We start from the raw sequence: 19,261 nt of genomic DNA, 5'->3' as shown, positions 1-19,261 counted from the left end.
GGTGTTTGAGAAATGTGACGTCACATCAAAAATGCGCAACTTTAAATAAATATAGACAAAACGTTCTCCTTAATTAAATAGACGTTTTAATAAATGTTTTCTCCTACAACATCAGAGTGCAGCGCCACAATATATACGCACTACAATGACAATAGTTTAAAGCGATTTGAAGCATGTTTTTTTTTTGGGGGGGGGGGGCAGAGCTTTGTGACGTCATATTTCAGGGGGGGGGGTCTGACTGTGAAGCTATGTGATGAGGGGGGGTCAAAAATCGTCCAATATCGCGTGACGTCATTAATCTCCATGGCGAGCTGGCGTGGTGTTACGGACTGCGCCCTCTGGTGGCTAACACGGGAATTCTAAACCAGCATTGGCCATCGATTAAACAAAACCGGACTGCCGACACCTGGCACGTCGATATCGATCCAGGGTGTTGCTCGTCTTCAATCAATTCTGCTGAAATTATAGGCACAGAAGGGCGCGCGTGCATGCAGATGGGTTTGTGTGAGAAATTATTGTTTATGTTGATGCGGAGAGACGTTGATGTGAAGGAGACGAGTATAAAAGTATGCTTATTTTATTCAAATCAATGTGATGGAAGACGGGTGGGGGGGATGCTGTGTCTGTGAGAACAAGTTTGCCTTGCGTTGCAATCGAAACGTCGTGAGAATGCGATTGTTTATATTTTTTTATTATTTTATTGTTTCCCTTCTGCATGACTTTACCGAAATAACTAAGAATATGAATCCCTGCAGTCACGAAAGCTTTAATAAAAATGTAAGTTTGCCGAGCTTTGTCCGCCAACAATAAACCCCGACATATCAATAACCCATGACGCTTTGGGTCCAAATATCGGTGAAAATGTGTCCTCTCCATTTGATAGTTGAAAACTGATGTTATGCAATGTGTTCATGTTAAATATGCGATATATTAAATAAAAAAACAACCCTAACATTGATGCTCATTTGGCACATTGAAAAGTGCTGTGGCAATTTCACCCAAATGCGCACTTCCAAAAAATATGGCCCCCAGTTATGTTGCCGTACACGCAGCTCTTACAGCCAAGGCAGCGACGACACTCGGACACGTTCACAAACGCCTTCCGTACAGCCTTAAACACACTGCTGGGGCAAGTGCTGTTAGCGAGCGCCTATTAAGCCCAGCGTGGCGCCATACACACACAACCCACGCACATTTAAACTCACGTTTGCATCTATAATCGTTGCATTGTGCATGCGCCAGCACATTTGCCTGCTGCGATAATATGGATCACACATGGATGCGAGAACGTAAAAGCGATTTTAAGACATCATTGTGTTGAGAAAAGCGAGTGGGTTCGGGCTTGGGCAGGACACGTGGTCGAAACCGACGATGGAGCGACGAAATCAGCCCGTGTGACGGTGCTACAGCTGCCGTCTTGTTTTAATCTTCTAAATAGGAAATAAACAAGCTTTCTAATAGATGTTTAAAATGTGTAAACATTTGAAAATGAAAAAAAACCACAATTTCTTTGGCTTTTAATGTGGTGAGAAACAAAAACACACAAAGCAGTACAACTACTCCACTGGCTATTATCACAATTCAACATTACTTGCATCGCACCCCACAACACAAGTAGCATTTATTAAAGCAACGGTTTTCAACCCGGGGGCACAGGCTGCAGCATGGATACCGTGCAGAACGAATGAAGGTCAATGGATGGGTCACTACATCCTGCACACAAGAGATTTGAGCCACGTGGAGTTCATCAGAGGAAGATTCCACACGCGATAGTTGTGTGTACAGGCAGTCCCGTCATTGTGATAGAATTTCAAGCCGGTTTTAGGTTTAAACCGACGATGGTGATCGGCCGTTGGCGAGGAAAGCGGGCATCGAGGGTTGTTGCTTTTAATTGGATGTGGGCCTGAGCAGGCCACACGGTGCCAACAAGGGATGGCAGGCCAGTGGTCGAGACTAGCAGTGGAGCAGCAGCCGAAGGGAAACGCCAGAGGACATCCACTCAGGGCGATCGGTAAGCCCGAGAAACTCACGGCGCGCCAATGCAGCAGTACGAGCGCCATGAGTGAGCGGGAAGGAGGGAGCAGTGGTGTTGATTGGGGGGAAGGGGGGGATACCACCACTTAACAGGTTGAGAACTCCTCCATTAATTAAGGGGGGGGGGGAGGGCGATTAAATCAGACAAACGCTTTTTGATGGGGAGTATATTTAGAGCAAACGGGGTTCACTTCAAATGCCAGCACGCGTGAAATACAGAAAAGTGCACCACACCCCCTTGGCTTTTATCAACGCTCAACGTTCAGCGGAGAGCAAAGCAACATCGGGAACGACGAACAAAAACATTTAAATCGCTAACCTCGGGCGGCCAATTTAGTGCACGTTTAATTAAAAGGCACGACGGAAATGAGCGCGATCAAATTAAACACGTCAAAGACGCTCGCGTTTTACACGTAATGGAATGCCAGGATGGTGGGGCACAGAATAAGAATAATGATAAACGGATTTTCAAAAAAATACATTTAGCGCATCTCGCACTTAACATGGGTAAACCACACATTGAAAGCAAATATTAAACTGAAATAACGATGAATTTTTGTTGTTGTATAATATGGATATATTATTAATATGGTATAATAATCACCACTATTTTTTCTTTCGGTAAAGTCACGTATGTAAAAAAAATATATAAAAAGAAAATATTTCTTTTTATCTTTTTTATTTTCTTTACCTACGTGACTTTACCGAAAGAACCAAGAGAATGGATCCTTGCAGTCACGAAAACTTCAAATCTAGAATGAAATAATAATCATCGTAGGTTGTATACATTTATCCGTTTTGTTTATCAAGTCCGACTTCAATCTACACACGCTCTCTTCGGCTCGGAGAAACAATCACCTTGGTCGAATGCTGGACGGATGAACTTAAAACTGTACGGTTTCTTTGCATGTTATTACTTGACCTAATAGGCGTGTAACAATGCATCGATGGATGAATATAAATACTTTGCACATAACGACACGTGCAATAGATTGCGTGTACAAGAATCGTGATATTACAATATTACCAGATGTCGATCGGTTCATGTAATTCTCTACAGGCACTAGAGGCACTAGACACACCGCAGTGGCAACAAAAATCAATCATGGTATTGAATTGTGAACCCCACCCCTCCAATCACGGCAATCCATTGAATGCCGATGGGGACAGAGTGTTACATGCCTACTAACAAGGGAGCCAAAGCAATATCCGACGGCAGTTTCCGATTACCATGCAAATCGGGCACATCGGACAAAGCCGCACCGGCTTCACCCCGTCTTGATTGAGGTCCGAGCGTTCCGTGTGGGCGTGACAAGCGGGTGACGCTCGCCAGCTCCAGACGGTAGCGCTGGTCACCCTCCGCTTGGCATTGGAGTAAACCGCATTTACGTAAACAAAACTTTGGCCTAAAAGTAGATTCAAAACAATACGCTATTATCGGAGCCTGCAAGCTGGCAGGCTGCAGCTCGGAAGCCGATGGACTTTTCTGGGCTACAGTCTTATGCAAGCAATGGGACACATTCAACCACCCGCTTGAGTAATGGTTCCTATATAATATTATTTTGCGTTCTAATAAAAAAAACGAAAATCCCAGTCACGGTGCACACGTGAAGGAGGCCATCTCGTCCCAATTTTTTTGCATGGCAATTTGCTACGTCGCGTCGCTGTGGGACCACCCAGGAAAAATTGGTGGATCGCCATCTACACTGCGCTCAAGTGGTTCGTCGGTACGTCCATCTCTTAAGGCTCGAGGATTGTGTTAATTGCCGGCAGCTCTTTGAAAAGCACGGCAGCTGCTGATATAATGAGTGCAGGAAGCATGCAAAACACGCCGACCGTTCCGTCGGTCCTCAGGCTCGCGCAGTGCGTGCGGCTTTTGGCGCGTTGCGAGGGCGGCGCGGTGGGCTGGTGACCAAGTTTCAAAGGCCGACTGTGACGTGGCTCTTAGCTTCATCTCACAACTAAAGAAAACAAACCCCGGGAGGCAATCCATCAGGAATACAAAAACCATCTGGTCAAAGTTCCTGGCAGCAAGAGCTTTCCTTTATGAAGTTAACTTTAATGAAACAAAAATTAAGTTCCATTTGAATTGCGCCCATAACATAATCAAATATCAGAGCAGTTTTTTTTTTATCCTAGGGGATCCCACAATGGCAGCTTGTCCCTGTGCAGCACAACAGGGGAACATAGGACTGGCCTGAATGTGTGCATTTGTAAACCAGTTTTGGGGCAATTGGTCGTTTCAATTAATCGATTTCATTTCTCCAAATTTGGAACAGGGCCCTGCTGCTTTAGGTGCGACACTGAGCAACCGCGATGAGGATTTCTTTCATCTTCTTGGTTCTTTCGGTAAAGTCACGTAGAAGGGAAATAATAAAATAAAAAGAAAACATAAAATACAATTCTCACGATGTTTCGGCCACAACGCAAGCAGCCGTCCTCAGGTGAAGAACAGAGCTGTCGGAAAGACAGCGTCTTCACCTGAGGACGGCTGCTTGCGTTGTGGCCGAAACGTCGTGAGAATTTTATTTGATTATGTTTTATTTTTTTTATTTTATTATTTCCCTTCTACGTGACTTTACCAAAAGAACCAAGAAGATGAATCCCTGCAGTCACGAAAGCTTTAAATCGTGGATTTCTTTCATCAGCGTAAAAACAAGCACCATTGTTTTTTTTTTGGTTTCACTCCCTTTTCACAGCTACCTATGAAAACTGCTCGAGCGGCGTTAATACGACGGTGCCATCCATGGCTGGTTGAGCGGCGGCGCAGGCCCTCAGTAGGAGAAGCGCATGGCCTGCGTGTACTCGAGCTTGTCGAGGTTCGGGTAGCAGGCAAACTGGATCATCGGAGGAGGGCCGCACATGAGGATGAGGACATCATCCGCCGGAGGGGGAAGGTGATCGCGGATCATCTCGGCTGTCACAAAACCCTTGCCGAAATCCCAATCTGTCGGGAAGAATCAAACAGAGGTGCCCGAATGAACGGCGGGATCTAAACACAAGCGCTCACGTACAAGTCCTCGCACCCAAGCGATCACAGTTCAATCATCCCATGCGAGGAGAAACAATTGTGACATTAATGGAGCAATAATACAAAACACAATTGTGGTAATCCGTTACTTTTGAACATCATATTGAGGGCCTTGGGCCTCCACAATTACCCCAGGCAAGCAAAGATCCATTGATTTGCCGATAAAAATCGATTCTGGAGCCAAACACACGTGCATCGAACTGTACACATTTACATTATTTACTTATATATAAATGTTAAATTCAGGGTGAGAGAATGAGACTAAACATGAGACAAGCAGTACAAAATGGATGGCGCATACGAGACAAGAAAGAATAGATTCATTTAATTAAATCGTGATCCTGTATCGTGGAAATTCATCGACTTTCAGGTGGTAAGGGGAGGGCGAGGATGGATTGGTGGATTCATCCCAAGCAGCACACCCCGACGTACCTTCCGTGGCGGTGTCGAGCGTGAACCACAGATTGAACTTGTTGGGGTGACGTGCCTGGATCTCCTCCAGCTCATCACGGAGCAGGATGTCCTTCTCCGTCTGGGAAAAGAGATGGCGAGATGTTAATTCCCACGCCCGGTATACAAGAGGTTGTGGGGTCGATCCTGACCCTGACGCCTGTTGTATATTTCGAGTTTGCATGTTCTCCCCGTGGGCGATTGGATTTTTTTCTGGGCACTCCGGTTTTTCCCATCACATTTAGAAACATGAGTTTAAGAGTATTTGGCTATACATTTCCACACTAAGCCAATTCGTTGAGCTATCATTTGTAGCCAGGTTGCTTCTGAAAAAGAGCTACATAGCTCAGTGGGCCTTACCTCGAAAAAAACCGTTTAGTTTAAAAGAGGTAGAGTGTAAGGTGGGGTGGATGGGCAGGCATGGCAAGCGGGTGGCCGGACGGGCGTTAAGCGGCAAGTAGGAAAAAGACGATCCCAAAAAATATATACAACGCCGGCATATCGGTCAAAACAACTGCGTGTTGTTTGCTCGTGCAGTTTTATAAAAGAAAAAAAAAAATGGCACAATAAAAAACACATTTTAAAAATACAGCCCAAGATGTTCATCATTAATGTGTCACTTGCTCGCGGCGAGAGCGAGCGTCGTCAGGAGCGAGACGGAGCACGCTCGTTGGTCACAGCGCGAGCGGGTTGGACTGCTGCCACGAGCACAGCTTTCCCCCCTTCAGGAGGCGAGGAAGCTCAAACACTACATGTGGTTTTGGTTTTGTTTTTCTGGTGCTAAATGTCACTTTCCAGCCAGTTTGTCACACTTGTCACAAGTTGCCAGCGGTCACGGCCGTGAGAAGATGTACTCCCGCGGCACGACACGCAAGACGTTTCCAAAAAACAGCAGCGCGGCTGCTGACAAGCTTGAAATGTCGCCCTCTTCCACGTTGATTTTTTATTGTTTCGTTTGTATGGGTGCCTTTTTTGTGTGTTGCCCAATTTATTTTTCACATTCACCATGATTGCTGATTTGTATTAATAACTGCAAAAACATGAGCGGATATATATATCAGTCCCGAGTACGAGCTGGCAAAACAACAGCCATAAACCGCAGAAAAAAATATTCACAGCTTAAGATGTATAATCATGTTTTCACCGTACAATTAAAATGTGAAATGTTCGTGAGGTTTAATGATTGCTTAAAAAGTGGTAGGATTATATGGTACGGAATCTCTGGCCAATGTTCATCAACGCATTGTCACGATGACTGCCAACAAAGGCAGAAACGAGGCATCGATTTCCAATTGAAAAAAATTATTATGCTCAACGTACATGCATGAAATCAAGCATGCTAGGGACAATTAATTTGTATTTGTATGCTGCAATTACTTTATGGGGCCCCTACAGCCACAAGAGGCACTACACAAGGAAATTTTTTTACGAATCACAACCCCACATTGCAACAATACATTGACTTACGATGGGAGCGGGGTGAATAATTGACATACCAACTGGGAACCAATACAAAACTAGATTATAATAAAGCCAAAACATTCCCCCGTCTGCCTGTACCTGGTTAGCGAAGATCAGCAAGCAAGTGGTGTGGTCGTCAGAAGACTTCATCACCTGTCGAACAAGCTGCAGCATCGGGGTGATCCCTGCTCAATGTAAAAAACAACAACGGACGACATCGCCAAAGCCTCAAGCGAATTCAAATGAACCCGTGTTGTAGCAACTACCTCTCTCTCGGCAAACACGCAAGGCAAAAGGCCAAGGTGCAGCCCTGCCATTGCTTTCTCATGCCACTGAAGGGGACCCCCGCCCCACCCTTTGAATTAGTAGAGAGAACTCTAGAGCGGCGGCCCTCTATATGGTATTTGGCCTACTCTTCCATCTTAAAAAACTGTGGAAGTACCCACACTGTACCCCACCACATGCGACCCGCTGATTGACTGGTGAAACCCATTATACTGCTGCTGGATGTACAGAGGCCATGCCGCATGGCAAGTCCGTGGCAGCAGAATCCCCTTAGCAACACATAAAAGGAAAACATTAAAATAACCTGCAATAAATTAAGTCCTGCATCAAGTTTGTGTAATTATTTATAATAGGTTTTTTTCTTCTTCTTCCGAAGGCTAACATTCATTATGCAAACATGGCATTTAGACGCGATGTGACAGACAGCAGCTCGACTGACCTGTGCCACCGGCAATCATCCCAACCTTGGTAACCTTTTTAATTTTAGGCTCCGACTTCTTGTCCGGACGGATGGCAAATTCACCTTGACAGGAGACCAAAAGAGACCAACGAAAATATTTTAAAAAGATATAAGGCAATAAAGATGGAGTTCAAAGGCGATATATTTTAAAAATATATATTCTTAAACAGATTTTTCTTGAAAAAGAAACGCAAATAAAAAGGCATGAAATCAAATTCATAAATGACAACATATTATTGACATTAAATTACTATGTAATGAGACACGCGCATTAAAATATAATGATGTTCCGATTAAAAATAAATACATGGATATGGGATGACCCCAAAGGGCCTTTAGTGGCGCGTTACCGACATCTTTGTGAAACGTGACACGTCTGTGCGAAGTTATTTTTAGCCATCTGATGCTGCCCATCAAGCAGGATAGAGCGTCCGCTATCTTGTGGCTTGTGCCATAGAAGTGCGGTTAGAACTACCCTGGCGCCATGTGCGACGTTCGTTATTGCCGTGGTCTCAACTAATTTACACAACGGCTCAAAGTAAATGTGCGCAATGTTTTATCGTGTGTGGGAGTGAGACGGAACATGCTGGCGTTTATGTATCTATAACTTCTTTCACAACGTACATAGCCAGCATCGCTAATTGGAGGTGCGGGGGGGAAGGACAACAAACTAAACACACAAAGCAGTTAGAAAGAAATGAGTTTTCAATTTAGATTTTAAAAAGTGCATAGCTCCATTGGCATGAGCGTATATCGTGTTCGTTTTTAAATAACTATAATCATGACAACTATTCATAGAGCGTGGAGAGTCACATTTTAAAATACAACACATCAAAAGAAACAGATCTCTCACTGGGCAGTGCAACCCTTCGTGTTCAAGAACGGCACGCGGAAGCGGATATCGCAGAACTTATTTTAAGATCCCTTTAAGTAAGTTCTGGTGCACACAGGAGGGGGCAGCACTTTGCCATCCAACATGTGACAGTCAACGCCTAAGAATTTTATATGCACAGCTGTGATTTGACCATATTAATCGGAGAAGCAAATTTAACGGGATGTTTTTTTTTGTGTGCAGTTATTGGAGAATGGGCTCTGACCATCAACTTGCCACACTTAATTACAACATAATCTACATGAGACAACAGTTCTTCATGCGAGTTTATGGGTCTCTTTGTAAGCCTATGGGTGGGATCTCGACATCATTGGTGACTGGGCCAAGGCCATCAAAGCAGTCCCAGTTGAGAACCCATCTGAATAAAATACAGAACCTCAGCACATTAACCTCTGCGCTTCCATTTTTGGCAACGTTCATACGTGGACACGCGTAACAATAACCAACACGCGCAAGTACATTCGTTATTCGTGTGGCAACGGTGCAAAGCAGAGCGCTGCTTTACGTGGAGCTTGGCGATAAACGCGTGCAGCAGATGGCGAGTGAGACGGGCGGCGGGGCCCTTACCGTTGCCGTTATAAACCAGCAGACCGCTCGGCCCGCGGAACTCGATCGCGTCACCCAGCGGCAGGCTGTCCAAGTACTGGGACATCTTGCCTCCCTCGGGGAACTTGGGGTGAACACCCTTCAGGTACACCTACAGTACAACACAAGCCACGCGCGTTTCGTAGGTTTAACGACGAGTTGTTAACGACACCCAGCAATACCGGCCAGCCGTTTTCAGAAGCGATTTGCAGTTGCTACGGTCAGGGGCCGCTTACCGTTTCCAGCGCAGATTGAGTGAACATGCCGTTTGGCACCGTGCGCTAACGTACAGACGGCACGGTGGGCCAAGCGCATGTCGGCCTCGTGCTTCAGTTAAAGGGTAAAGGTGCAACTCTGAAATTGCTTTCCTTGGTCACGCCACTGCTGGCAAAAGAGCTTCCACGAAGAGGGGCATTGGTCTACTCTTCCACGCCGAAGAGACGTCTTCAAAGTGGCGTAGTCACGCTTCACCACACCACAGACTCGACCTGCTCTTTGACTGCGATGTGCCCACTTGTACAGCGTCACAATCTTTATTTAGACTGTAGGAATCCGATGAGATATGAAGCTCTTTGTCACAGATGTGCAGTACAGCAGGGTGGACAGAGCTGCTGCTGGTGGTGGAATTTAAGACACTTTCCCCGCTTAGTTCAGCTGACACCCTGGGAGATGGCATCAAACCAGTGAACTCTGGATTACAAGTTCAGTGTGCTCACCATCACACCAGCGGGATGGACAGAGCTGCTGCTGGTGGTGGAATTTAAGACAATTTCCCCTCCTAGTTCAGCTGACACCCAAGGAGATGGCATCAAACCAGTGACCTCTGGATTACAAGTCTGGTGTGCTCACCATGACAACACTGACGGCTCACTTCGTTTCTCAGTTAGAAAAAGGCAAAACGTGCATGTTTAATGCCGTAAACTTTTTTACGTGGGCGAATTGCCAAAGGGTTTTCTTCATCTGGTTACCGTTAATTCAAAAACAACATTAACAAACCCAGCTTTATGTTCTGTGTAATCTGAAAAAAAGTGCTACAATTAAAGAGTTGCACGGAGAAAAGTAAAAGTGCTCCGGAAAACCTTTTGCCCTCTCTTTGGAAGACAGCGTCATCTTGTTAGCTGTTTGTGTTATTTATTTATTTGTTAAAAGGTAATGAGATACATCGTTTATTTATTTCTTTCAACATGGGTGCAATTATGCCTAGCTTGTGTAATGAAGCACATGCATTGGGATATACAGCGAGCAAAAGCTGGACTCTTAAAGTGGTTTGCATTTCGCTCGACCGCAGTTGAGAGATGTACGCTTTGCGGTGCCCAGGATGGTTGCGAGCGGCTCGCCAATCACGAAGGTTGCGACTTCAAATCCTGACTTGGGGGGGGGGGGGGGGCAGTCGAAATAGTCCATCATCCCTTCGGGGGTCCAGAAAATGAATGCCACTTTGTGGAGAAGTCAGTGGTTTTCCTCCTATGGCAAGACCAGGGGTAGGCAACCAAAACAACAAGGGCAGACATCTTTTGTCGAATTCTGTACACGAAGCAGAGGTCGCAATCGGGTACCCGATACCCGTACCCTACCCGATACCCGGCTACCCGTTTGCAACCCTGGTGCGGCCGGGTACGGAATCAAAACCCGCTTGCGACCTCTGACACGAAGGTCCTCAAAAAATAACATCACAAAGCAATCCTGAAAGAGCCGCATGCGGCTCCGAAACTACAGGTGGCCAACCCCTGCCCATGGTGAACTGGACTCCCACGGTGAACTGGACTCCCATGGTCAGAGGTCAGCAATCAAAATAACAAGAAGAGCCATTCTTTTCGAATTTCAAGGGCCGCACTGCCATCCTTAAAGAGCCGCAGGTTGCGGACCCCCTGGGCTAGACTCACCCCCCCTACCCCCATAGGAATGTGGATTTCCCACCACTGGCTCATGGCAGTAAACAGGATATGAGCACTGCTTCGATGCTAATTTCAGCAGGAAATCACAGACTTTTGACACAGGAGCACACAAAATTAAAACCTGCAGGAGCCTACAAGCTCAAAACATGGGAGCCTGTATGCAAAACCTGAGAAGGCTTTGTGTAGAATCTACACAAATCTACACAGTAGATACTTCTAAGCATTTCATCGTTTCGTCAATTCAACAATTTTTAGTCAAATTTTTTGCCTTCCATACGTGTCACTTCTCTTTTCTTTCGCATCGCTTCATATATATGTTTTTTGCGCCTTTAGCCTAAATGTAACTTCAACATACCATTTACATTTAATCGTACATTATTGATCTAACAACGCAATAGGACACATGTATTGTAAAGCCGAAGAATCAACTTCAATCAATGCAATCAATGCATCTTTCCATGTCTCGCGTGAATCCAATATTGGTGTTTGCCCTCGAGTCATGTCATATTTTTTTCATTTTCAAACAGTTAGGACCTATAAATTAAATCTCAACACCTCCACTTTGGCTGTAATCTTGTTAATCGAATTGGGTCACATGCCTCACTTGAAACGTGGCTTATTGGATTTTAGGATAGATTTTTTTTATATACATGTATGTGGAGGCACTTTGATCAGGATGCAAGTTGTGCTTTCTAGAAATAATCATTTATTTATTCATTAACTGCACAGCACAAATAAACATTGATTCATAAATGATTGGGTTAAGCCTCAATGATGTGGCCCAATTTGTGTTGCAAGACCATCCCACCACCCAACATACTCAAACCAAATAAAACTTCCACGTTGACAGACGTTACATTTTTCTGGCTACGTCGGGTGGCGGAGGGTCTTACAACAAAGTTTGGCCAGATCATTACGTGGCCAAAACCAAAAAAAAAAATCTATCATGAGCCATGACATTGCTTGCAAGTGCTCACAGGTTCACGTGACATTCACCTTGACGACGAGGTCAACGTAACCCTTGTTGTCGTCGCTCGTTACGGGCGTGTAAGGGCGCACCACCAGGTTCCCGTCGATCGTGGCCGACAGGTAGATGTGTTGACCTGTGAGTACAACAGACAAGCAGAGACACCAGCCAGAGTGGTCTTACTCCTCCTCCTGCAAACATCCACACGACCGCAACCACTTGTAAATAAACTTGGCGAGGGCTTACCGAGTTGTAGCTCGGTAAGCCCTTACACAAACACCTCATCCTCGGCTCTAAATCTGAATACATACGCAAGGGCCCTGTAAAGCTTTCCAACATGCATTTGTGTCCCTCCAAATTAATGAATTAGCAACGATGACGTTACGTTTCAAGCCGCACAACATGATGACGTTGCACGTGATGCGGTCTCGCGAGGAGAGGGGGGGGACGCCCGTTCATGTCAGCCAAGAGCGCCGACACCGAGGCGGGTCGCTTAATGACTGGTTTTAGTCTCCAAAAGGTTGTGCAACCCTTTAAAGGGCTTTGGCCAGTGTTCAACAGAGTAAATCCCTGATCGTGAAGCCACTTTATACAACACCGGATAAACAGATGTTGGTGGACCCTCGCTTAATGTATTCGTGACGGACAGCGTTAATGCAATTTTTTCAATCTTAGTTTGGAGGGCATTAGCAAGTTTAAAGAAACTGTAAATCTTGATTGACAGAGAGAGTGAGAGAGACTTCTTGGTGGTGGCGGCGGTGAAACCACGAGTCTGTGTGCGTACCCACGGGCAGGCCCAGAATGTGCCGTGGAGTTGGCAGAGCGAAGCGGAAACGTCGCGTGTCATGGCTGATGATCTGCGGTGGAGGGGGGGGGGATGGAACATTTGACATTTACAGAAAATGCACGCGAATATCTGCACTCCAGCGCGGTTGGTTGACGGACACTTCTTGGGAACGGGAGAATATTTTTAGGCCAGCCGTCCTGCACCTCTATTAGACACTGGCTCCAGTGCTCGGCAGATTAATTTCGCTTGAGGGCGAGGGGGTGGTTAGTTTCCATAATCGCTGTATTCGGACTGTCCCAGGCTAGACATCTACAACCCAAACCGCCTTAAAGACTAATCTCATTATATCAGAAATTCTGAACAAGCTGCCCTGGCAATGTATCCAGCGCACCCTGAATGAATAACCAATGAAGTGTCCAAATCACCTTTCACTCTTCTGCAGGTACAACCAAATTAGAATTCAAAGCAGATAAGCGAAGTAACAATTGGCATGCTTTCGTCACAGTACCGATTACTGTTTTTGTGACCACCAAATTTCCATCAATTTTAAGAGCAAAAGTGCCACACACCATCCCTCCCTCGAGGCTACCAAGTGCCCAAGACAAGCGTGCAGCCAGTTTACGTCCGTTAGTTAGCTCCCCGCCAGCCACGAGCACGGTAACATCCGTGTGCAAGCTTCACCTCCTTGTCAACGAGACGCAGCGGGTACTTGATGGCCGGGTCTTTGAGGAGTACAGGCGACTTGCGCTTGCGAGCGTTCCACAGGGTGTAAGCCACCACGCCCGCGGTCGTCAGAGCGATCACCCCGAGGGCCACCACCACGCTCGTCGTCTGTGGGTGGCGGTTTGTGGGAAGCAGGAGGGGACGTTAAATGCAGGTGCATACCACCGCCCCGCGTACGTGGCACAGCCGCACTGAGGTGTACGTCACAAACACGTGCTTCCAGGGAATTTATGGTTACAATCACCCAAATTTGTTTGAAATGCGAAGAGATAAAATAAATCAATCACCCAAAGCCAGCCTCTGGTAGGCAAGTGTAACTCAACTTTTCTCATAGCTTTGGGGTTCAGAAGGAGTTCAAACATTTTATAAAGCAAAAGCAAACTAAAGGCAGCTCAAACAGACCAAATATAAAAATCAATACCACACAGATAACCTCTCATACTGTTCGATGAAAAGGTCGTGAGAATCAGTCAGGTTAAATAATCCAAGGAATCCATGTCATTCCAAGCAATAAGCACCAACCGAAATCTTTACTCTTGTAGCACAATGGTAGAACGCTCGTCATTATAAACTTCACCCCTGGTGTGCATACCACCAATCAGCAAACCCTGAGGCTGTTGAAAGTCTTCAGGATGTGTGTGGAGATGAAGAGATGCCTCAACGAGACACAAGGCTGATTTTTTTAAAGAGGTGCAACTAAGATCATTATCAGTCGGCGATTCCACAATTTAGACGTCATTGTCAAAAGTTCTAAAATCACTCACAATACACACGAGTCATTGTGATGGTTATCTACAGATTTAGAAAACATGGCTTATTTATGTAATAAGTCAGCAGTTTGACACACAACACAAAATGCACCAAAATAAATTAGCAAGCTAAATAAAGGCTCTGCTTTGACATTCGTCCATGCTCTGGTCCCCAACCAGACGAAAGTGCGAGGTATTCCTGTACCCGCAGGTTGGCATCCTGAACTAACAAATAATATCCGCTGGAGTGTAGTGGATACGAGAAGTTTCTGTTGCCGAGCCAGCCGAGTAAGAGTGTAACAACAGCAAGCGCCCGTCGGCGGAAAATCTGCAAACACACTGGTCCCAACAGACATCGACGAAATCAAATTCAAGTCCACGCCCAGACCACAAAAAGAGCACACGCCAAAGGGCGGGGTGGGAGGACGAATTCCTTTTAAATTGAGCATCTTCCTGTTACGAGATGTGCCAAGGGGCCTGAAAGGCAGGGGCGGTCCACTTTGGGTGGGAACTCAAACAAGCCACGAACATCGTTCCATATCCAAAACGCCTGCAGCGAGCTCCTTTCATTCACCGTGTGACAGTCACACCTCGAGAGAGAAAAAAGGGCTGCCACCTCCACAACTACCTCCATGTATTTAGCAAACTCATAGAACAGCGGCTAAACACAACTCCGATTAGCACGGTTGGTTACGCACCATGCGAAAGAAGTTCAACACACGTACAATTTAGTGATGGGCGATCCGATTATTTAAGTGGAAGATTATTCTCCGTTGTATTGCTTACTTGAATAATAACATGGAAATAACTGGGGGGGGGGGGGGGTCATCACAACAACGTTCCCACGTGTGTTGCTGGACGGGAGGTGATGGGCGGGGCTTGATGAACCCGCACTGCATAGTGGGCGTGGTCTGTGGGGGGGGGGGTTCCTGCCTTCGGGAGGCTTCCAATCCATCGACTCACCGTTCCAGTTATAAACATAAGCATCTGTAATTAGCTCAGCCTACTCCTCTTGCAGTGTTTAGATTATTGTGCCGCTATAAATATCCACGTGATAAGCCACATTCGTTGAGCTACCATTCTTGGCCAGCTTGCTCCTGGCTTTACCTGGTAAGACAACAAAAGTTTAATTGGTAGAATGTGAAGCGATTTGTTTACCTTTGTTGTTGGAACGTTCTGACCTGCCCCGACTGGATTTGTGAAAAAGGAGCTTTATCGCTCATCGCATTCCTCCAAAGACAAATACATATTCTGATTCTGAGATGGCTCCCTATGACACTGTACAAGCTAAATATCATCTGTCCGCACTCACGCCTGAGGGCAACTCTAAAAATACCGTAGCAAGACGTGCAGACCTTCCTTTTGAGGATAGATGCAGGCGTTTGTGAGTTCAAAAACACATTTCTTCTAAGGCACTGTCCTCGACGAATACGTCTGTTGTGCAACGGCTCTCTTACTAAACAGCGTGCCATTCAATTTACGAGGGGAATCAATACCCACTGAGTATTTATTTGTTTATATATCTGTATATTTACAGAATCCACTCCGAATGCAGTAGTCGAATGTGTACATCGTCTGCCTTGTTAATGGTTAAGCTCTGCCTCTATAAAGCATGACGATATTAATGTCCTGAAGGCGAATCTGCTCCAAAATGCGGACATTCATTCTCAATGACACCAACAATTTAAATTCAACGCCGCAGTAAGTTGTTACCGTACAAGGCATTATTATTATCATTTCCCACCAGCACCACCATCGACACAAGCATCTCCTCACCATCATCTCCCATCACCATCACGCACCCCATCGGCTCAGGCAACGCCTCATTGCCCCCCTGGCCCCCCAAACCATTGCGAGAGGAAAATGTGTGGACCAGAGCACTGGGCGTGGGCGCGCCGTCGCCGTAATTAAACACCAAGTGGAAACACAGAAGAAGGCGCGAGAGAGACGACGCGCATTGACCGTTTGCTATAAGTAAAACACAGCAAACAAAAGCAACTGTACAACAAGAACCACCACTACCACCACCAACCACACCTTCTCAAGAGGGCCCACCGTGGTCGGGCCTGACCGGCCCTGCCACCCCCACAGAGCACACGCGACAACCCGCCCCGGGATAAACTAAAATCAATAAAATAAGAACACATTTACGCCACAAGCCGCATGCGTACTCGCTTTAAAATGCACACGGGGGCGGGCAATTCGTGCGTCTCGTTAAAAGTAAAATACTCCTTTAAGAATGTGAGAGGGTTCTTAGGAAAAAAAACCGAGGACGGTGCCAGGCAAGGTCAAGTGAAGTTGGTGCCGAGACGCCCCAGCGATGGCGATGCGGACACCACCGAAAAGGGCCCTCAAATCGACGCCTTACCGTGCTGCTAATCATGGCTGGCGCCTGCCCTCTGCGTTACCCGTTGGGTGCCGAAGTTGAATGAACAGCGGCGTTAATGGAACCAAAGAGGCTGTTAACGGCAACCTTCAAACGACGACTACAACAACAAACACCACCAGCACCACCAGCACAACACTCTCGCTACAGCTGATGATGCTGCTGCTGCGCCTCCGTTTTTATGGCGCAATTCTGGAAGATGAATTCCGCTTCCGGAAGATGGATGTTCGCTTCCGGAAGATGTAAGATACCTTCTGGAAGATGGATGTTGCCTTCTGGAAGATGGATGTTGCCTTCTGGAAGATGGATGCTATTTCGAAGGGAAATAATAAAATAATACAAATAAAACATAATAAAATTCTCAAGCAGCTGCTTGTCGAAACGTCGTTGCCGAAAAGTCGTGAGAATTTTATTTTATTATGTTTTATTTTTATTCTTTTATTATTTCCCTTCTACGTGACTTTACCGAAAGAACCAAGAATTTGGCTGTTATCGTCCGAATGATGGTTGTTACCTTCCGGATGATTCTACCAAGCCAGAAGACGCTTCTTTTATTTTGTGCCTCTACCGGTAGTCAATGTTGCGTCTTCCAGAAGCGGCAGTCTCTACCGGAGTGACCCCGAACTGCCCAGTTGAATCACAACAGATTCACAATCTTTATACTGGTAGGAACCTCCTGGTTACACCAGCCCACAGGGGATTATTGTGTCCGTCCGTCGTGCAGGGAGGGGCTGGGTGTGGAGGGAGGGGCTGGGTGGGGAGGGGCTGGTGGGGAGGGTGGGGAGGGGCTGGGTGGGTAGGGTGGGGCTGGGAGGGGAGGGTGGGGAGGGGCTGGGTGAAGGGTGGGAGGGGTGGGGCTGGGTGGGGGGAGGGGCTGGTCACCCCGTGGTGCCCTTATAAAACTCAACGTTTAACCTACTCACGCCGGCTTGTGCCCGCCCTCACAGTCGGGCATATTTGCGGAATACACCACGCCGCCGTTGACCCTGGCCATTGACCGAGCAACCCAACGTTCCTACCAGCTCCCTCCCCTCCGCAGGAGTGTGTTAGACTGCAGGAGAATCCGATGAGCTGTAAAGCTCTGTTTCACAGATGTTTAGAAGGGGCAGGTCATAACGTTATAATAACAAACAATCACAAAACACGATAGGAGTGAAAAGTATAGGAAATACATAACTAAATAAATATATACAAATAAATCTAAACTATGTTTTTAGCTAACCAGGTAGGGTCCACTGCCTCAGTAGCAGACCATGCTTTCCCACCTGATGACGGATGCTTGTGTTGCACCCGAAACGTCGTGATTTATTTTATTTAACATCTACGTGACTTTACCGAAAGAACCAAAGAGTACAGAAAAATAATCTAGACGCTGCCCCCTACTGGACATCTGTAGCAAAGAGCTTCACAGCTAATCAGATTCTGATCGTCCCAATGCTAATGAGATCTTCAAATCTTCCGGCGGCCGTAGAAGAAAACAAAAAAAATCCTACAAAACAACTGCGATTCTTCCAGAAGATCTTAGCTGCCGCCGTTGCCACGGTGACGAGGCCTACTCAATTACTCTTACAACAATTCGGCCCCTTAATTATAATTACGAGTAATTAGCAGAGCCCAGACACTTTGGCGGCTTATTTTGCAATTTGCAGTCCTAATGGCCGCCCTAGGCTTCTGAGGGTCACGTGAACAATTTTCATTAACTTTAAATCCGTGGCGTAGCTAATGGAGCATGCTCCAATGTACACAGTTTGTCATCTTTAATGCTAATGTATGATGCACCACTATATGGCATATTTAATACATTGCTAAGTGAGATTAAATCTCGTTGCCTGCTTGTAAAATGTTCATTCCACTTTTCACCACTTGGGAAATATGCAATTAATAACACTGCATTGCCCTGTACTTAATCCAGCAAAGGCTCACTTGAGTCTCAATACTGATTTCTTAGGATGGTCTTGCATTAGGATGTTTGGCAAATGACATTAAAGAGTAGTTTGATTTTCTTGCAGGAGTCACGGTTATTTATGTCTGAACTAGTTTGCACGTTCATTTGCTTGAAGCCATCTCCTGGCCACTTCGCAACCCAGGCTTACAACACACATAAATCTTACAGACCAACATAGACCCATAGTATCACACAGAGAGCCATAGTCTCACAGAAAAACCCATGGACACACAGTCGCCCACAACATCCCACATGGAGACCAACAGAGTCACAGAGACCGGCTTGCACAACGTCAGGCTCAAACCTGCTTAGCTTCCAAGGTCTGACTAAATTGAGCACATTCAAGTAATTTAGACACATACTCTTTGTAACTCAGTGGGCTGGGTAGTTTCACAAATGCACTGCGTGATCCACCAACCATTGCCATAGAAGGTGATGGCACCAACCATATGCACTTTGGCACAACAGATATCCGCCCACTTTTGGATATACTTAGAGAATTAAATCCCACTGATCTACCACCTGTAATGAATAAGTAGAGGGTCAAGCTACAAAACGTGTGTCCATGTCTTTCACCGCCACATCCTTGAAACCAGGGAACCACAGCCCCC

The 19,261-nt window shown here is 46.1% G+C and overlaps 1 protein-coding gene across 1 annotated transcript; it reads right to left on the bottom strand.

The window, feature by feature from the left end:
- Window positions 1-1,502: 1,502 nt before the first annotated feature.
- On the bottom strand, window positions 1,503-16,871 carry LOC144936576 (NADH-cytochrome b5 reductase 3-like). The gene is made up of 9 exons (XM_078863797.1): window positions 16,688-16,871; window positions 13,529-13,678; window positions 12,845-12,917; window positions 12,090-12,196; window positions 9,181-9,310; window positions 7,701-7,784; window positions 7,076-7,161; window positions 5,498-5,597; window positions 1,503-4,981 (listed from the first exon to the last, which is right to left on the bottom strand). Exons 1-9 carry the CDS (start codon window positions 16,700-16,702, stop codon window positions 4,809-4,811), a joined length of 918 nt encoding a protein of 305 aa, XP_078719923.1. The 5' UTR covers window positions 16,703-16,871; the 3' UTR covers window positions 1,503-4,808.
- Window positions 16,872-19,261: the final 2,390 nt, after the last annotated feature.

This window comes from Lampetra fluviatilis, chromosome 16 (genome assembly GCF_964198595.1).
Source record: "Lampetra fluviatilis chromosome 16, kcLamFluv1.1, whole genome shotgun sequence".
Taxonomy (NCBI): domain Eukaryota; kingdom Metazoa; phylum Chordata; class Hyperoartia; order Petromyzontiformes; family Petromyzontidae; genus Lampetra; species Lampetra fluviatilis.
Note: the sequence above shows the minus strand (reverse complement) of the source record. Positions and strands in the feature narration are given on the sequence as shown.